The sequence below is a fragment of the Myxocyprinus asiaticus genome, chromosome 20 (assembly GCF_019703515.2).
Source record: "Myxocyprinus asiaticus isolate MX2 ecotype Aquarium Trade chromosome 20, UBuf_Myxa_2, whole genome shotgun sequence".
Classification (NCBI taxonomy): domain Eukaryota; kingdom Metazoa; phylum Chordata; class Actinopteri; order Cypriniformes; family Catostomidae; genus Myxocyprinus; species Myxocyprinus asiaticus.
The window spans coordinates 3,859,216-3,879,924 of NC_059363.1; the positions used below are offsets into that span (position 1 = coordinate 3,859,216).

The 20,709-nt window shown below is 38.3% G+C and overlaps 1 protein-coding gene across 1 annotated transcript in view; it reads right to left on the bottom strand.

The window, feature by feature from the left end:
• The window catches only part of LOC127410671 (SAM and SH3 domain-containing protein 1-like), a 132,901-nt gene that overhangs the window by 10,976 nt on the left and 101,216 nt on the right, over window positions 1-20,709 (bottom strand). Inside the window, 12 exon segments of the mRNA XM_051645818.1 lie at window positions 256-406; window positions 493-699; window positions 810-979; window positions 2,426-2,558; window positions 4,095-4,238; window positions 4,334-4,408; window positions 5,875-6,269; window positions 7,050-7,182; window positions 14,885-14,986; window positions 16,689-16,801; window positions 16,897-16,983; window positions 17,551-17,588. Of these exon segments, the coding sequence (XP_051501778.1) occupies window positions 256-406; window positions 493-699; window positions 810-979; window positions 2,426-2,558; window positions 4,095-4,238; window positions 4,334-4,408; window positions 5,875-6,269; window positions 7,050-7,182; window positions 14,885-14,986; window positions 16,689-16,801; window positions 16,897-16,983; window positions 17,551-17,588 (1,748 nt within the window).

Consider the following 20,709-nt stretch of genomic DNA (forward strand, 5'->3'; position numbering starts at 1 on the left):
AATATAAAAAGTAAAACAAGCACAAAATTAATTGTTTAATTAAACCTTTGAAGGGTAGAAATCACAAAAAAATTTTTAATATTAACTAAGTGTTTGAAACAAAACCACTGCTTGAGAAAACACACACTCATGCAATTTTTGACTTTTGACTCCAAATCTTATCATTACAGAAATACCCCCCTTGTGACAACTTCCCGTGTGACAACTAGCCCCGGTCTCCCCCTTACGTAACATTTTTAAATGCTTTTGTCTTACTGTCACACTCTTGCAGAAGTTCGACGGCAGTGAGCAGCACTGCTCTGTGTTGCGGGTCTCTGATGTTCAGCTCATCCAGATCTTCTTCCTCCAACAGTTTAAACGTGTCCAGATCTTCATAGCCGTTAAACAGGAATGTGGGCATGTGCTCCTGTGAGACAGAAGTGAATTTATTTATTTATTAAATGCTTAATTTAAAGGTGTCTTATTGTGTGTGTTGTAAATGAGAGATGTTACTTTAAGACTGATGCGTTCCAAGAGTTCCTCTACGGAGGTGGGTTTAGGAGGACGACTCTTTCTCCTCTTCTTCATGCGTTTGGGTTTCTCCTGTTCTTCATTCAGCACGTCCACGTAAATGAACTTAAAGGTTCCTACCTTGTTATTCAGCAGCCCCATCCAGGTGCCCATGGGCGGCTTACTGATGATGTCAATCAAATCTCCTCTCTGGAAAAGTAAGCCAAAGAAAGACGACTGTAACAACAAACATCGCCACCCAGTAATCAACTCTGACGGCAACCTTTTCTCATTTCATTAAATGAAATAGAACCTTTTACCTTGAGTTTCAGGGAGTCTGTGTCATATGGGCTGGGTGTGAAGTCTGTATGTGCAAGAGCTCGACCGCAGAACGGTCCTCTGTACGGCAGCTCGTCTTCATCGCCGTCTTCTGATTTCACACTCTCTCTATTGCTGATGGAGGAATCTGTGGTGCTGACCGTCTGACCGCCTGTAAAAATAACTTACACTGTCACTAACAAAAAAGTACCATGTTGTTTTATGGACATATACCATAGTAGTACCACAGAATACTTTATCTTGGAATTCAGTGTAAACACCATAGCACATGAATATGGCATGCATTCAGTCTCATATTATATAGAAAAGTATCATGGTATTGTGAAATCACTTCCACTATACCACTAGACTTTTCCAGTCGTTTGTGATTACTGCAGTGGTTCTCATTTTTTTTTAGCCACGCCCCCATTTAAAAACTAGAATTGTATTCCCCCCCCCCCCCCACACACACATAAAACATAGATAAAAAAAACTTTTACAGTGATAACTAAATGCATTTTTCCAGGTTTTTACTGTTTCCTACATAATATTAAAATAATTTTTCAGAAAAGACTCTTTATATTAAAATTTTAATATAAGAATCTGAATATAATCTTATCACTATAATCTTAACATAAACTTTTAATCACTAGACCGACATTGTTCTGTTATTTTATGTATACTTTCTGTTACATAAATAATAAAACATTTTAACTACTGTAGGTTTATATGCTTATTGAACATCCAAAAATAGAATAAACACAAAAGTGAACAGTTAACAAATAATCCATCAACATAAAATAAAAATGTACCATCATTTACCCTCCTCGATCAAACGAGTATGACTTTTTATCTGTGAAATACAAAATTGAAGGTTGAGAGGATCATGATTGTGACTGTCAAGCTCCAAAAGCACATAAAAGCACCATAAATGCTGTCCATATCACTTGTGTGCAACATTTGAAATCTACTGAAGCCATTCGATGGTGATGTGTGAAGAAGAGACCTGAAATGTAAGTGTTAATTCACCAAAATCTTCCTCTTCACCCATTCGAATCTGGCGTGCACATGAGAACATCCCTGTTTATAGAAGCGCAGCTCAGTGAGTGCACCTGACACCCCATAAGGAGAAAAAGGAGCTCAAATTAAATATGGCGACACATCAATAACATCAAACATCAGTAGTTCTGGCATGTCTCGTGACCAAACGTCATGACACATGAACCAATGAGGTTTGGTGTTACTGACATGTCATCATATTTAATTTAGGTTCTGTATACATGAGTCGATCAATGATTTGATTAGATATGATTAGAGTGAATAACTAAAATTTTAATTTTAAAAGTGATCGTATGCGTTCAGAAGACTTTGAATACGATGCACAAGCCAATTGTTTTATGAAACAATTTTGAGTATTTTTAAAATTTGAAATCAAGACAGAATTTACATTTTTGGGTGAACTATTCCTTTAATACTTTTACCAGACCCAAATGTATAAATGTCTCTAATAATACAAACACACTGTAAAATTTTATTGTGACTTGGTTTTAAAAAGGATTAACAATTTTTGTGCTGACATTATGAGACAGTAGTGAGTGAAACACATCAACACACTTACTCATGGAGCTCTGTCCACTGAGTGAACTCCTCAAACTCTCCACTGATCCTCCGGCTTTGAGTTTGGGTTTCTCTAGAGAGTCTGTGTCTGTGTGAGGAGATTGTGGGCTGCTTGGAGCTCTGCTGGGGCTCGACTGAGTCAAAGAGAATCACAACATACCGCTCAAGACATACTTCATACTTAATATTAACTGCCTCATATTTACCTGTCCATAGGAGGCGCTAGACACCTCAAAATTGACCTGACTTGTTACACAGCCAATTCTACAAATTCTACATACACAAATGCTGGGCTAAAAATAATTTTAATTTCATGATAGAAAATTGGTTATGATATTTACGGGAGATTTTTTAATTAGGGACTATTTTGTCAATTTACTTTTGATTGCTTCTGGATTAAAATTCTCACATTCAAGCTGATTTGGTTATGACACCCATTAAAAGGTGTGCCCAAAATTTTTGTCTTATTTTCCAGTAAAAAATACCTAAACATCCTTAAAACAAGAAATAATCACTTGAGAAGCACAATGGCATTAGATATTAAGTCATGTTTCAGAGAAATAGAACTCAATTTGGTGGGGTTTATGGTTAAAACAAGAAAAAAACTATTTGCCGAAATAAACTTGTTTTCCCTTTGAATCAAGTTATTTTTTTCGTCTTGTTTTAAGCATACGTGTTACTAAATTTTGTTAGATTTATCTGAAAACAAGACACAATATCTTTCAAAATATCATTCTGCTTCTCAAGCAAATCTTTTTATATTTTTCCAGGAAAACGAGACAAAAATACTCAGTCAGACATTGATTTTTTGCCAAGCACAGAATTATGAAAAGGAGTGTCTGGGATACAGAGCAGCCCGATATACAGAAAGTTTTTTTAAAGGGACACAATAGAAAGTTATTTTATTTATATATTATTTAAAATGTATCCCAGATAAAAAAAAGACAATAATTAAATAATAATTTTTTTAAATTTTTTTTATTCATCCTTGGCAACAGAAAAAAATCCTCTTATTTTTAGTATTCCTCTTAATTTAGTGGGTTTTAAAAAGTAAGTGAAGTAGTTTTTGCACACCTTGTTCATTCAAAAAATAAATAAATAAATTTAGTAAAAATATATAAAGGTAAATCATGCTTTTTATTAAGCTGTTATGTATTTATATTTCATTGTATAAAAATATAAATATAAAAGTGCATATAAATGCATTGATTAAATCTTTCTCCCTTGTGTTCATTTAGTGAAAAACTTGCATTCATTATATTTTAAACAGATTTTTATTCAATGCCTTTAAAATATTGAATCTACTTGGCTACAATGGCTTTTTAAGGGACACAATAAAAAGTTTAACATTATTTTTATCCCAGATAAAAAAAGACAATAAATAAATAATTTGTTTTTTCTGTAAAATAGTCCTAGGCAAACAGAAAAGTTCCTCTTATTTGCCATTCCTTGACCATACTGTTTCAAAGGTTATGACATCGAATGAAACAGTGTTTGACTAAGTCAGGAGTGTTCAAAAATCCCTGGCATTGCAAGGCCAAACTGCATTCCACTTTGACAAAAATGACCTTGTGATGTGAAATTGCTGTTTTATCGCTCCAAATAACAACTTACCTTCCAATATTTTGCAATACAAAAGATTCTTCATCACATACTGTACAAGTAGTCACCTGCTCGGATGGCGAGGAATTATATTTCTTGGATATGTGTTTCCTCATAGTCTCTTTAACAGATTTCACCTTCTTCCCCAGTGAGATACGAGATGGGGTGGGGGATCTGGACACGTCTTTCATGCTGATATCTCCATTTTCATTCTGCAAGACACACACATGTTAAACAACCAAAAATGTGTTTAGAATGCTTTAACAGCTGTGGGATAAAATAAATAAATGGCTGTTTGTGTCCTTACTGTGGGGTCACAGCTGCTGTTGCCCATGAACACTGATCGGTTTGTGAGATCAAATCCACCAAAGCTACAGGTCCTCTGTAATACAATGAGTTAGTGAAGTTCAATCAAAGTGTACCTAGGAGAATTAGTGCTGTTTAAAAGACAGATGGTGGTCACACCAAATATTGATGTATTTTTAATTTTTTTATGATTACTGAAATTTATATGAAGTTAATTGATAAATAAAAGTTATTCTTAGAATCATTTTAAAACATCCTCACCTAACAATATACAATATATATATATATATATATATATATATATATATATATATATATATATATATATATATATATATATATATATATATATATATATATATATATATATATATATATATATATATATATATATTGTTTAACAAACTACAGTAAAAGTTTGATTAAAAAGCATGTTTTCTGCACTGTTAGAGGTTAAAGAACACATGTATGGACGTTGTATTTTGGCTTCGCTATATGCAACGCATAATTAAAATTAATTTAAACTGACTGTATACTGTTTACAACACTCTACATTGTCATTTAAGCGTTAAACGTCTGGTGACCGAATCGAGTGACAACATCATGGCATCGATTTCCGTTAAGCGCTGCCACAGGCGCTGCCCCAACAAAAGTGCCTCTGGTAAGAAACCTCTTGAAGTTTTTTGACTGAAACTTGTTTAGTTGTAAAGAGTTGCATCTCTAGTTTGGTTTGATATGCAGCTTTAAAAAATCAGTTCATTTTTCGCGAGTCAGTGCGCTGATAGACATGAAGTCCACATATGTGGAAAATGAGACCTTATTCCCTCAATTTTTTAGCTATTTTAAATATCTTTGAACGTTAACAAATTTGTGGGTCATTTCGCTTAGTTTTAATATCAATTTTGTTATTGTTTTATTTTGTTATCACTGTACAATACGGTTCTATTCATTAACATTAGTGAATGCATTCCTACATATTAACTGTGCATTTTCACATTGAGAATAAATGTATTCATGCAAAAGCTGAAAAATTTTGTTTTAAGACACTTTATATGGAGTTAGAATGAAAATAAGATATTTTTCAAACTGTTTTGAGACCAGTGCAGACAGACAGCACACTGGAGGTTAAGTCATTCACTAAAAAGGGAGCAAGGGTGCATCCTATAGCTCTCTATGCAGTTAAGTGCATTCACTCCTAAAATCCGACCAAAAGTTCAGTTTCAGGCTGCAGATGATGTTTGGATCACTCAACATGTTTGACAGACATGGGACAATGATAATCAGTACATAGATTCAGAATTTATAATATATCATTTTATTTTAACACGGTTGGCAATGACTGGATAATGCTGGCCATTACTTTTAATAAGAATAATTTATTCAGCTTTATAGAAAAGTCTATAATGTCTCAAAAACATGAATAACCAACACCACGGAAACATTATAACAATTTGATGAATTATTTTTTTTTTCAAACCCAATTGTGTGGGTGTTAATTCGCCACCCCGAGTGTGAGTGATATGTGTGTATGGTGGCACTCACTCCATGGTAGTTTGAGGGGCTCAGGGCTCGTCTCATCTCATCATCCGTTATCGAGCGAGACATCCTGGGCTCCACGTCTCCATCCACCTCAGAGAAGGAGGAACCGCTGCCCGTGTCCAGCCCTGAAACCGCTCCAGCAGGTCCTGAGATGGGCTCCAGACCGTGAATGCTGCTGGACTTACTGAAGACCTTGAAGAGCTTGTGACTGGTGTAGGTTTCTAAACTGCTGGAGGAGGGAGACGTGGTCAAACTGTTTGAGCCTCTGTCCAGATAGAGCTGTTCCTGAAGCACAGAGCTCAATCCATCACCCTGAGACACGGCGAGATGCTTGTGCACCCCAGAGTACAGAGAGACACCCTCCTCACCGGAGGGAGATACTTCAGGGCTCACAGGGTCTGAAAGAGAGAACAGAACAGGTCTTTCCAACACAAGTTAAGCTCAATAGACAGCATTTGTGGCATAATGTTGATTAACACAGAAAATATTTGTAAACTTGTCCCCAATATATATATATATATATATATATATATAAAAGCAAAAATCATTGTTACAGTAAGGGACTTGTAATGGAAGTGAATGGGGCCAGATTACACACATTAAAATACACACTGATTCAAAAGTATAGCCACAAAACATTATACATGTTAACATGATTTTAGTGTGTTAAAATCTCTTTAAGACAAATTTTTGTGTGGTAAAATCACTTACAGGGTTTACAGGCGTTACGTCGTCATGGCAACGAATTGCAGTATTGGATATAACTTTACACAGATAAGGCTAGTAAGTGATTTCATCACACTAAAACCACTTATACTACCGGTCAAAAGTTTTGAAACACTCATTCTTTATTACAATTTTCACATTTTAGAATAATAGTAAAGTCATTAAAACTATGGATTAACATAAATGGAACTATGGGAATTATGTTGTGACTAAAGAAAATCCAAAATAAATCAAAACTGTGTTATATTTGAGCATCTTCAAAGTAGTCACCCTTTGCCTAGAATTTGCAGACATGTACTCTTGACATTTTCTCAACCAGCTTCTCGAGGTATCACCCTGGGATGCTTTTTAAACAGTACTGAAGGAGTTCCCATCTATGCTGGGCACTTATTGGTTGCTTTTCTTTATTATTTGGTCCAAGTCATCCATTTTAAAAGGCATCTGTAACTTACACTTTGCTCCATGTTTTTTGGCCTCATCTATTCTAATAAGCTTCTTTCTCACACGTCGAGTTGAATTGACGAGTTTATGAAGCCGGTGAAAGGTGACAGACTCTTCCAGCTCATCCTCCGATTGTTCTCTTGACTGCAAGAGAACAGGCACAGAAAACTGGTTAGGACAAAGCTTATGAGTGGACAAAATACATAAAATAAAAATATAATGTACAAAAATAAGATTTAAGTAAAGGATAATATAGTGTAAAGTCTGCTGGTCATTTTCACAAAATAAACCCCTTCAGAGTTGATCACCATGTCTGGGTTTATTTTATTGTTTTGTGACAACAAACAACCGGCTGACTGCACATTATCTTGCTTATTACATGGCAACTTACAACATTTGAGTCTAATTTTTTTTTTTTGGGGGGGGGGGATTTTTCCCCTTTTTCTCCCAATTTGGAATACCCAATTCCCAATGCGCTCTAAGTCCTCGTGGTCGCATAGTGATTCGCATCAGTCCAGGTGGTGGAGGACGAATCCCAGTTGCCTCCGCGTCTGAGACAGTCAACCTGCGCATCTTATCACGTGGCTTGTTGAGTGTGTCGCCACGGAGACATAGTGCGTGTGGAGGCTTCACGCCATCCACTGCGGCAACCACGCGCCCCACCAAGAACAAACCACATTATAGCGACCACGAGGAGGTTACCCCATGTGACTCTACCCTCCCTAGCAACCAGGCCAATTTGGTTGCTTACGAGACTTGGCTGGAGTCACTCAGCACACCCTGGGATTCGAACTAGCGAACTCCAGGGGTGGTAGCCAACGTATTTTACCACTGAGCTACCCAGGCCCTTTGAGTCTAATTATTATATTTTATTATGTGAGAAAAAAGTGGAGTGGTATACTACAGATATTGAACTAGCACAACTATGCTAGAAATCAGTTGCCTGAGAAAAAAAAAAAAAAAAGAAGAGTTGATTACACTAGGGCTGTGTATTAATACAGAGTTCCTAATTCAATTCAATTCAGATTCAAAAGCTCTTGATTTGATTCTATTTATCGATTCTGATTTTGTTTCGGTTCCACATCGATTCATATGGGTATATTTCAGTTAAAATGTTCATGTTGCTTACACATATAAAAATAATTCCCTCCTAGCTAATGCTGCTGTTTATACAGGAGACCTTCTATCTTGGTACATTAAGAAAATATTAATTTGACTAATTATATTTTGTTAACATTTTTGCTTTTTAATGTTTTTATGTATTATATCAATAAATATGAATTTATATTGCATATATAATATTTGGTTACACGTTTATTTTTTACATGCATAATTTGTATTATTCACAAGTATTTACATTGATTTGTTGAACAGGTGCTAAAAACTGGTATTGTCTCTTTAAGAAAACTGGCAGTTCTGTAAATAGCGTCTGTAAATGGGTGCATGTTAATGAGAGAGGACTCAAATTGCTTCTTTACTGCATCCGTGCTATGCGTGATTAGGATTAAATGTTTATTTTATTTTTTTATAGATTTTTTTTTTTATCCCCTTTTCTCCCAATTTGGAATGCCCAATTCCCACTACTTAGTAGGTCCTCGTGGTGGTGCGGTTACTCACCTCAATCCGGGTGGCGGAGGACAAGTCTCAGTTGCCTCTGCTTTTGAGACACTCAATCTGTGCATCTTATCACGTGGCTTGTAGACTCACAGCATGTGGAGGCTCATGCTACTCTCCGCGATCCACGCACAACTTACCACACGCCCCACTGAGAGAGAGAACCACTAATCACGACCTCGAGGAGGTTACCCCATGTGACTCTACCCACCCTAGCAACCGGGCCAATTTGGTTGCTTAGGAGACCTGGCTGGAGTCACTCAACACACCCTGGATTCGAACACGCAACTCCAGGGGTGGTAGACAGCGTCAATACTCACTCGCTGAGCTACCCAGGTCCATATTTTTTGTTGTTTTTGATCAACAACTGACTGTAAAGAACAGAAAGGGATTAAAAGAGACATTATTCAATGACAAATGGATTGTGTGGATCTTGTCTTTAGACGCACAGAACGAGTCAAACCAAACTTTTACTCTCAACACGCAGTGAAAGGATCTCGCTGCTGAGTACTTCACCACTTTACTACACAAACACTGGTGAGTAAAACATGGACATTTACCAGCCAGTAGCTAATTATAGACATCTTTAGTCACATAGTGTGAAATTTGGTTGCATATGCAGGTGATTTCCTCTCCTTGCAGTATAAATCAATGTCTTGGGAATTAAGATTTGATATTGAGATCATTCAAATGAAAATTGCACTGCATCGGAAAATCAATATTTTTACACAGCCCTTGATTATACAGTTTAGTGGTCATTATGCAAAATATTTATGTGTATTCTCTGTCTGTCTATTTCCCAGAATGCATCTGTTTTAGAGACAGAGTGGTTTAGGTTCAGAAACCACATACAGAAGAGGCAGCCACACAGCAATGGGAAAACTCAAAATAATTACTCTGTCATTTACGGTTCATACATACTCTATACAATGGTGTGTGTTTAACCCCAGGTGCTGAACATGTGCGACTCTAGACGTACGAAACATTACAATGCCTGAAATAAACCCAGTGAAAATGTCAAATACAGTCAGTCAGCATGAGCAGACAGAATATAAGTCGGTCTGACTCTATTAAGCGTCTGAGCATCTGTGTGGAGTGGAGCTCTTGTGTGGAGTCTGAAAACTGAAAGTCTTTGGCACTAGTGGTATCAAACTATTTCAGAAGGCGGACGTTATGTTACTGGCATCTCTAAAATTTTAGCACACAAAGTCAAACTATTGTCATTGTTGAAAATACAATAAACTCCAATAACTGGCCATGTTTTGGGATATGATGTTGAAATATTCAGCTGTCAGGATTCTGGTGAAGGTACAGTACTATGGAGGTACTTTGGTATAGTAAAAGTATCAAATGTACTGTAATACCATGGTGCTAAATGAATGCCATATTCTTATATTCATGATACTCCAAGGTACTGTTCTTCAAAGATTACCATTGTGTTACCATTAGAGATGCTCCGATGTATTGCCCAAACATCGGTATCGGCAGATAATAATTCACTGCACTATTGAGCCAATGATCAGGGCTGCTTATTCCAATGAAGGCCCCATACAATTGCGCAGCTGAAGCCCTGCATAATGGATGAATGGGGGAAAATTCAGCTAAACTTAACAAACTTGTATCTTCGGGGCCTGGGTAGCTCAGCGAGTACTGACTCCTGGCTGGAGTCACTTAGCACGCCCTGGATTCGAACTCACGACTCCAGGGCATGCTAAGTGACTCCAGCCAGGTCTCCTAAGCAACCAAAGTAGCCCGGTTGCTAGGGAGGGTAGAGTCACATGGGTAACCTCCTTGTGGTCGCTATAATGTGTGGTTATCGTGCTCGGTGGGGCGCGTGATGAGTTGTGCGTGGATGCCACGGAGAATAGCATGGGCCTCCACACGCGCTATGTCTCCGCGGTAATGCGCTCAACAAGCCACGTGATAAGATGCATGGATTGACGGTCTCAGACGCGGAGGCAACTGAGATTCGTCCTCCGCCACCCAGATTGAGGCGAGTCACTACGCCACCACAAGGACTTAGAGCGCACTGGGAATTGGGCATTCCAAATTGGGGAGAAAATGTAAAAAATAAAATCAATAAAAACTTGTGTCTTAAGTGCCCAAAAGTTTAATAAGAAATGGTGATGTTACATAGTGGTAAACATTTGACTGTCCCAACTTTTATGGAGCATGTTGCAATCATCTGATTTGAAATGAGTGTATAATAAAAATTACAATTAAAATTAATTCACAAGGTAAAACATCAAATAATGTGTTGATGTAGTGCTTTCCAATAAGGCAAAGGCTGAATAGGTTTTACAAATTATACTTTTTTGTTTTTATTAGCATTTTGCATATTGTCCCTACTTTTTTGAATTGCGGTTGTACCATGCTACCAAAAAATTTCTAAAAAACAGTGGCATGTAGCAAACAATAGCAAACTGTAGAATTTTTTAGATTATAAATGAATATACAATAACCATAAAAACAGTGTTTGCATATGAGTTAAAGTATATACTGTTCATAATTTTTGTCTATATAATGATTTAAATGTTTATAAATTATTTGATCATTTCAGAATTGTTTTCTTTAAATTATTATTCCTATTGTTATTTTTACTAGTATTGTTATTTTTGTATTTCTTTTGTGTTCTTTTGTATGCCTGTTGGGAGAAGGGAAATTGCAAAAAAAAAAAAAAAGGTCCAAAACAATTATATACTACAATTAGCCACATTAAAACCACCTGCCTAATAGTGTGTAGGTTCCCCTCATGCTGCCAAAACAGCGCCAACCCGCATCTCAGAATAGCATTCTGAGATGATATTCTTCTCACCACAATTGTACAGAGCGGTTATTTGAGTTACTGTAGCCTTTCTGTCAGTTCAAACCAGTCTGGCCATTCTCTGTTGACCTCTCTCATCAACAAGGCATTTACGTCCGCAGAACTGCTGCTCACTGGATGTTTTTTTGTTTTTGGCACCATTCTGAATAAATTCTAGAGACTGTTGTGTGTGAAAATCCCAGGAAATCAGCAGTTACAAAAATACTCAAACCAGCCCATCTGGCACCAACAATCATGCCACGGTCCAAATCACTGAGATAATATGTTTTCCCCATTCTGATGGTTGATGTGAACATTAACTGAAGCTCCTGACCTGTATCTGCATGATTTTATGCACTGCACTGCTGCCACACGATTGGCTGATTAGATAATCACATGGATGATTGTTGGTGCCAGATGGGCTGGTTTGAGTATTTCTGTAACTGCTGATCTCCTGGGATTTTCACACACAACAGTCTCTAGAATTTACTCTGAATGGTGCCAAAAACAAAAAACATCCAGTGAGCGGCAGTTCTGCTGATGGAAACGCCTTGTTGATGAGAGAGGTCAATAGAGAATGGCCAGACTGGTTCGAACTGACAAAGTCTACAGTAACTCAGATAACCACTCTGTACAATTGTGGTGAGAAGAACAGTATGTTATTCTGAGATGTGGGTTGGCTCTGTTTTGGCGGCATGAGGGGGGCCAACACAATATTAGGCAGGTGGTTTTAATGTTGTGGCTGATCGGTGTATATTAGGGGTGTAACAGTTCAAATTTCTCACGGTTCAGTTCGTACGGTTTGGTATTTGCTTTGTTCAGAAAAAAATATTACTGCCAAATCCAAAGAATAATCTATTTGGTAAACACTTCAACAGGTTTGCCCTTAAATAACAATCATTGTTTTACAACAGTAACCATAGCTTGACCATGGCATTTGTAGTAAAATCATAGTAACCACAATATAAACATGGTTACTGTCATGGTTACAATATAGAGTAAAATCATGGTTACTATATAGAAACTAAAGTATTACTGTTATAAAACCATGGTTAATTGTATCAAAACCATGATTTCTGCAGAAAACCATGGTGACAGCAGTCATGGTTACTACAATATTACTATAGTAAAACCATGGTTAATTTTCATCAGGGTCCTTAACTAAAAAACATTTTCTCTAATAACTAAATCAAACTTAATACCTGCACTAATACGCAACATGCATCAACATAAAGTGCACTTCAAATTAATCTCAACATATATTCAATATTCTGAAGCTGTACATCACTACAGAAGGAATAACCTTGCTATTAAAATGCATACAAGAAGGGATGTTGTAATAATGCTGTTCAAGTATTTTAATCATATGTGGAAATCCCACATGAACACCCCAAATGCTTTAGTTATTGTTTCATGTCTGTCCGAATTAGCACTGGAAGGGAGTGTGTGCCGTTTCGGCTCACCTGCGGCTCTTTCTCTGGGTGATGTCGGCGTAAAAGATTAATCATGTATCAATGTATTACTATAAAGGCATCTTAATACCATTAATCAAAGCGCATTATTGACGCTCGCGATAGATTATAGCCACACGCACTCATGTCGAGTGATGTCTGCAAACAGTGCCTGTTTTGTAAACATCTTTTGACCATCGCTGTTGTAACTGACTGCAAAAAGAAAATGTTCCCAGAAAGGAGAAATGCAGGGGGCTTCTCTATCAGCGGCTCGTTTTCACTACTTGCCATTTTCAACTACACACAACGCTTGCAGAACAGTGATCAGTTTTTCTTGACCAAAACTTGTGCTCCAGATGCATCATTAAACCAATAAACTCTCAGAATGTAAAAAAAAAAAAAAAAACACCCAGTGAGCGTCAGTTCTGCGGACGGAAACTCCTTGTTGTTGAGAGATCAACGGAGAATGGCCAGACTGGTTCGAACTGACAGAAAGGCTACAGTAACTCAGATTACCCCTCTGTACAATTGTAGTACGCAGAATAACATCTCACAATGCACAACACATCGAACCTTGAGGTGAATGGGCTATAACAGCAGAAGACCATGTTGGGCACCTTATTAGGACCATAGTGTTCCTAATAAAGTGCTCGGTGAATGTTAATATATATAAATTATTTGAAGTACCATGATAAGGTGTGATAAGGTTTCATTAATGGTTACACCATGTTACTTTTTGGTACTCTTTTGTAAAGAGGCAAATGGTAACAAGTCCTCTTAGCTAAATATGCAAATCATATAATGAATACACAAATTATTTTCCAGGATGGAGCCATGGCGTACTGGTTTGCACACATGCTCTAGACATGGTGGAGCTCATGTGGGAGATTAGAATCCAGCCTATGTCATGTCGTCCATTTTATTGTTTATAAAATTCCATTGAATTACAGGTATCATTCATGCCCAAGTGATGCAGGATGAGTAACACACCAAAGTGTAATACTTAAAGTTAGGGGTTTGTTAAAGTCCCTAACCCCAAGTATGAGCAACAGTAATAGCAATGCTAGCCTTAAAAAGAATACAAAAGAATGTATGCACAATTTCACCAAATCCTAAAAGAAAAACATAATAAATTGTGAGGCCATCCAATGGAATTGGTGGAATGGGCCATGCATCTGAGCACCTTAATCACACAATCCCTGCACAAAAGAGCTGTGGGCTTCAGATGAGAGTGCAGCCCTGCATTCACCCGGCCAAAAAATGCACAATGGGGGGTTACAGCATTGAGAGGATGAATAGAGCCTTGCCTGGAGGCCCAGAGGGGGCGAGACAGAGCCCAGGGGTGGATGCTATGGTTCACATCTCAAACATGATTGGGATATGGGGGGGTGGGGTTTGGTCTGTGGACAGCAGATCTGCCAATAACTTAATCACAACAAACAAGTATGTGTCACGCAGCTTATGGCTATTTAGTCCTGCCACTTCACAGATCACTGACTGTATGTGCCTGAGGAGAGTGTGGAGCTGTTGGGGAAAGACAGATCTCTTGCCTGGCAGGGAGGACCTTCTCGTTATAGAGCCCGTCTACCAGCCGTCTTAGTTCCGGAAGTATTTTACCCATTGAGATTTCATAATTCTTTATAAAAGAGTTGTAAGCCATGAACCAAACCAACCAGCTCCGAGGTGGATTGCAACATTACAAACTTTGATTTGAAGCAAAAAACTATTTGAAAATGGGACAAACAGAAAAAGGTACTTAACGTCTTTAATGAGGGAATGAACTACAATCCCATGAAGCACTGAGAATAATGTAATTGAAATAAAAACAACGCAAAAATATGGATTTCAAGTTGTTGATTATAACTATAGGAACAATATATATAAATTTGATTAATTTTATTTGATTAATTGTAATCTTTCTTCTGGAACCAGACTGTCTAGAATCTAACTGAGAAGACAAATGGAGATGGGAACTTACGTTACAGAAAGAAGATTCGGTCATTGAGGGACTGGGTGTGTCTGTCCAATCAGTCGTGTCTGTGCTGTTGGACTGCTTGTTCTGTGTCTCGTATTCCTTAAGCTAAAGGACAGAAAGGAGCCATGTTAGCGGAAGTTTAGAGTGGTTTATGGTTGAATTTCACAAAACCTGTTGAGAACACAGGTAAAAAGAAAATTTGTCTAATAAGAATCACTTTTAAGAACAACAAACAGGTAAAATGTCTCAGAGTCTCTAAGGAACTGTTCACACTGAACGCACTATTTTGTCCATCCACAATGTTTTTCAATTGTTTTCCTATGTAAGCATGCGCTACACGGATGTGTTTGACAATCACGCTGCATCTCGCTGTTTTTTCAGTGTCTCACGCGGGAGCACCGCATATATAAGATGGCCCCTTACTCAATCCCAGGGCGTGCTGAGTGACTCCAGCCGGGTCTCCCAAGCAACCAAATTGGCCCGGTTGCTAGGGAGGGTAGAGTCACACGGGGTAACCTCCTCGTGATTGCTATAATGTGGTTCTTGCTCTCGGTGGGGCACGTGGTGAGTTGTGCGTGGATGCCACGGTGGATGGCGTGAAGCCTCCACACGCGCTATATCTCCGCGGTAACGCGCTCAACAAGCCACGTGATAAGATGCGCAGATTGACGGTCTCAGAAGCGGAGGCAGCTGAGAATCGTCATCCACCACCCGGATTGAGGCGAGTCACTATGCCACCACAAGGACTTAGAGCATATTGGGAATTGGGCATTCCAAATTGAGAGAAAAAGGGGAGGAAACCCTCCCCCCCCAAAAAAGATGGCCCCTTACTCTATGATCTGTCATGTGACAGATGGATTTGGCTCAACTTTGTTTAGATTCAGAAAACGTAGTGTGAAAATTGCAGTAACCATAAAACTCACACTTTAAGTACCTTAGATGCAATTTTCTCAGTTTCAGTGCCGCCGTAGTTAAGGTGCAGTCACATTTACCTTCGCACAGTGAAATTCCATGGGCGAAACAAAGTCATCTCAATGGGAATGGTGAACTTTACATGATGGATTTCCGGTGGTGAAGAATTTTCCCTTGTGGATATCGCGTGAAGTTCAATTTGGTTAACTTTGATAGGCGAATTTGCCGCGTTGAGCAGTAGGAAGTTGCTTGGTTTGGCAGTGACCTCTGTGTGGGCAGTGCTTTGTACACAGCAACACTGAATATTCACAATGGACAAGGATACTGTATCATTTTAGTACCGAGTTTCTTTTTAACTTTACTCTCCTGGATTCTAAAATGCAGCATTAAAAAGAGTCTGTTTGGGGGTTCGTTTTTTTTGCTGGTTTCACATGCGCTCAACATCTGCTCAAGCCTTCTTTGCATGCAGAATTACGATGTGCAATGGTAAATGTGAACGTGCCTTTAATGAGCTCGGCCTTTGAAGGGCAGATTACAGTAATGAGAATTTGAGAGGGAAAGTGTGCTTAATTGTCATGAAAAAAATATCACAATGAAAAAACTTATTAAGGATCCTAAAAATAAGCTTCACTTTCATTGTACAAATATAATTTCTAATTTATTTTCTTTTGATTTTAGTGGGTAAAATGTGACCTGGACATGTTTTCGTAAGATTCATACAGTAACACTCTTAATTGTGTCTATTGAAGTTTCTTTGCCAGGAACATCCTGTTTGGGTTAAAGCCTTGGTACTCATTTCCATAAGGAAAATGTAAATCAATAAACCTCATTGTACAAACCAAACATTATGCTCTTTTTGCATCACTCAATATGCAAATAGCACCATTAATCGTACCCGAGCCAGAGCTTCCTCAACTGTGATCATCTTCTCTTTCACCATCGTCATCAGCTGAATACGCTCTTCATCACTCATCGTGATCTCACTGGCCACAAAGCCCAAGTCCTCCCCTGTGAAACCAGAGGCCAAAGGTCATGTCTATAATTTAGAGCAATTAAGTTTTAGCCTGATCAAAAGACATTGTGATTAAAAATGGTTGACACACCTTTTGGTGCTGCTCGAACGCTCCCTTTCTGCGCCTTGCGGAAATTTTGCCAGAGCGATTTGTTTTTCTTCCTGCTGTCCCATCGCCCTAGAAACAAAGTTTTAAATTCATTTCATGTTTCATTGTATTTTTCTGGTATCCTTTCAGATATTTATGCAACAGCTAGAATAGAACAAAAATTTGAACACACTTGACTGAATTTACATATGCAAGTCACATTCTTAATTGCTTAAAAATGTGTTTCGTAGACAAATAAAAATAAAAATTCTATGCTATAAATTTTCACAAAAATTTAAATAGGTTAGTTGGACCGGATAGTGAAGGAAAAGCATCCAACAGATGTCTGGAATACATAGGAACTCTTATATAAGTCATTTTATAGAGATGACACTCACAAAAATCTATCTTTAATCAATAAAATATTTGTGAGCTGTGCATACCCAAAAAATTCTTACATTTACTATAGACATTTCAACTTTTAACTATGGAATTTTGACTTTTTAAAAATGTATTTATTATTTCCATGACTTCTACAGGCCTGGAAATCACAATTTTTAAAATTCCGAAATATTTCCATGTTTTCCATGACTTTCAGAACCCCTATTTTACTAGTATTTAGCCAACAATCAAGCAGACACACAATAAGGTACTAACCCGATCCGTCTTCAGAGCTCGACTTGTGCATTAATTGCCTGCAATGAAAAGCATACAGTAAATATGAACTCCAACAAAAGTGTCTCCAGCAAAACATCTCATCATAGGACAATGTGTTCCCATCTCACCTGCTCTCCCACATTATTTTCTTCATTTTCATCACCTATCCATTCATTTCCAGCAGTATCAGTCTTTCCAGAGCACTAACTAGTGTCCATGCTGCACTCTGGGCAGTGGATTAGAATTGGCCCTCTGTCAGAGCACATAAAGACACATGCTGCAGTCGCCTGCACACCACACCTCACAGTAACAATGGAGGTTTTTTCACGCACTGGAGGGGTTTTAGAGTGACAGTAGCGCTCACGTGTCCTGTGAATTCCTCTCTCTCTCTTTATTTTGTCTTTCTCTCAGCTGACATTTGTTGCTGATGTTAGCATGTACCTGCGGTCTCAGAAACACAGCAAAAGTGTAGCTATGTGAGTGCAGATATATTTAAAACAGCAACTCTACCTTAGGGTAGTTGACGTCCTGTGGTTCGAGCTGACAGAAAGGCTACGGTAACTCAAATAACCGCTCTGTACAAATGTAGTGAGCAGAATAACATCTCTGTATGCACAACATGTTGAACCTTGAGGCAGATGGGCTACAACAGCAGAAGACCACGTTGGGTTCCACATCTGTCAGCCAAGAACAGAAAACTGAGTCTGCAGTGGGCCTACCATTTGTGTACCTCAGCAAACATCCAGATTCACCAGACCAGGCGATGTTTTTCCAATCGTCTACTGTCCAGTTTTGGTGAGCCTGTGCCCACTGCAGCCTCAGTTTCCTGTTATAAACTGACAGTAGTTGTACCCGGAGGGGTCTTATGCTGCTGTAGCCCATCAGCCTCAATGTTCGACATGTTGTATGATCAGAAATGCTTTTCTGCATAGATCTGTTGTAACGTGTGGTTATTTGGGTTACTGCCACCTTCCTGTCAGCTCGAACCAGTCTGGCCATTCTCCTCTGAACTCTGTCATTAACAAGCCATTTTCGCCCACAGAACTGCTGCTCGCAGGATGTTTTTTGCTTTTCGCACCATTCTCTTTACACTCTAGAGACTGTTGTGCATGAAGATCCCAGGATATCAGCAGTTACAGAAATACTCAAGCCTTCCCATATGGCACCAACAATCATGCCACGGTCTAACTCACTAGCTGGGTTTCTATCCAAAATGTTTCACATTTTTTAAGTGCATTTCTAAACATTACACTTAAGAAAATACTAACTGTTGCACATTTCCATCCACTACGTAATGCACATTATCATAAGGGCGCCACCTCATCATGATGGGGCAGCTGAATGATCTCTCCCTGCTTTGGGGACATATTTGCAAGATTAGAGCAAGTATCCCATTTTATTAAATGTATCCATGAGACACCGCAGAATAAGTGTAATATCTGATATAATGTGGGCTGAAATAGCTACAATGCCCACACACTGCCAATCTCCACATACCTAAGAGCGCCCGCTCTCAAAACTGTTTTGGCAGATTATGTGTGAGGACTCACTTTATCGACCGGCTGTGGGTTAAACACTTCCGAATGACAAGCACTATGTTCAAAGAATTGTGTGCCAAGGTCGGACCTTTCGGTGGGCTAGTCACATCAAGCTATCGCACACTCATAATACATGCAGGATTGGTCAAAACATGTCATAGTTTTGCAAATAAACCGTTATTTTAACTAAGGTGAAACTCTAGAAAATCCACCTCCTCCTAGTGCATTAAATTTGAAGTGAATTTAGAAAGTGTATTCGCATATCAAGCATTTCCATTCAGGATTTCTTATGCGCAATTTCAAAATACGCATAAAAATAGTTGGATGGAAATCACCCTATTGAGATCAAATTTTGTCCCCCATTCTGATGGTTGATGTGAACATTAACTGAAGCTCCTGATCCATATCTGCATGATTTTAAACATTACACTGCTGCCACACGATTGGCTGATTAGATCGCATGAATAAGTAGGTGTACAGGTGTACCGAATAAAGTGGCCGGTGATTGTATTTCCTAGGCACTGATAATCAGTGGGTTCATCCAAAAGCTGAAAAATGTTGCTTTCAGAGACTTTATATGGAGTTAGGATGAAATAAGGTGCATTTTGAACTGTGTGAGACAGACAGACAGCACACTGGAGGTTAAGTCATTCACTAAATAGGGAGTAAGGGAACATCCTATAGCTTTCTATGCAGCCAAATGCATTCATCAAAAGTTCAGTTTCAGGCTGCAGATGATGTTTGGATCACTCAACATGCTTGACAGACATCGGACAATGATAATCAGTACATAGATTCAGAATTTATGATGCTACATTTTTTTTTAACATGCTTGGCAGTGATTGGAGGATGCTGGCCACTACTTTTAATAAGAATTATTTATTAAGCTTTACAGAAAATCAGCTGTAATGTCTGTAACATCTCAAAAACATGAATAACCAACACTCCTGGAAACATAAACAATTTGATGAAAAAAATCTGACTTTCTATAGCTTTGCATTATTTAAAATTTCGCAACTTAGTCCCGCTGTCCACATATATGGACATCAATTTTTAGGAATACTATTTGCTATTTAGGAAAAAAAGGGAAATGGAAAATGCACACCAAAGTAACGCTCAGGTCTGAACAGCCTCTTAAGGTCCGTTCACATGAACACGTTTTTGTCTCCGTCTGCGCTGTTATTCAATAGTTTTTCTATTTAAATATGGACTAGTTATATGTTTCTAACTTGCATCACATGACTTATGTCTAGCTGTTTTTCAGCATGAGTTAAAAGTTGAACTTTTAAAAATGTGTCTTGAGACACCTGCGTTCTGTTCCATCCATTGTGCTCTGTCTAGCTTTTTTTTTTTTTGGATTTTTCTCCCCAATCTGGAATGTCCAATTCAAAATGTGCTCTAAGTCCTCATGGTGGCGTAGTGACTCACCTCAATCCTCCATGTCTGAGACTGTAAATCCACACATCTTATCACGTGGCTTGTTAAGCATGTTACCGCAGAGACCTAGTGTGTGTGGAGGCTTCACGCTATTCTCTGCGGCATCCATGCATAACTCGCCGCGCACCCCACCGGGAGCGAGAACCACATTATGGTGAACACAAGGAGGTTAACCCAACATGAC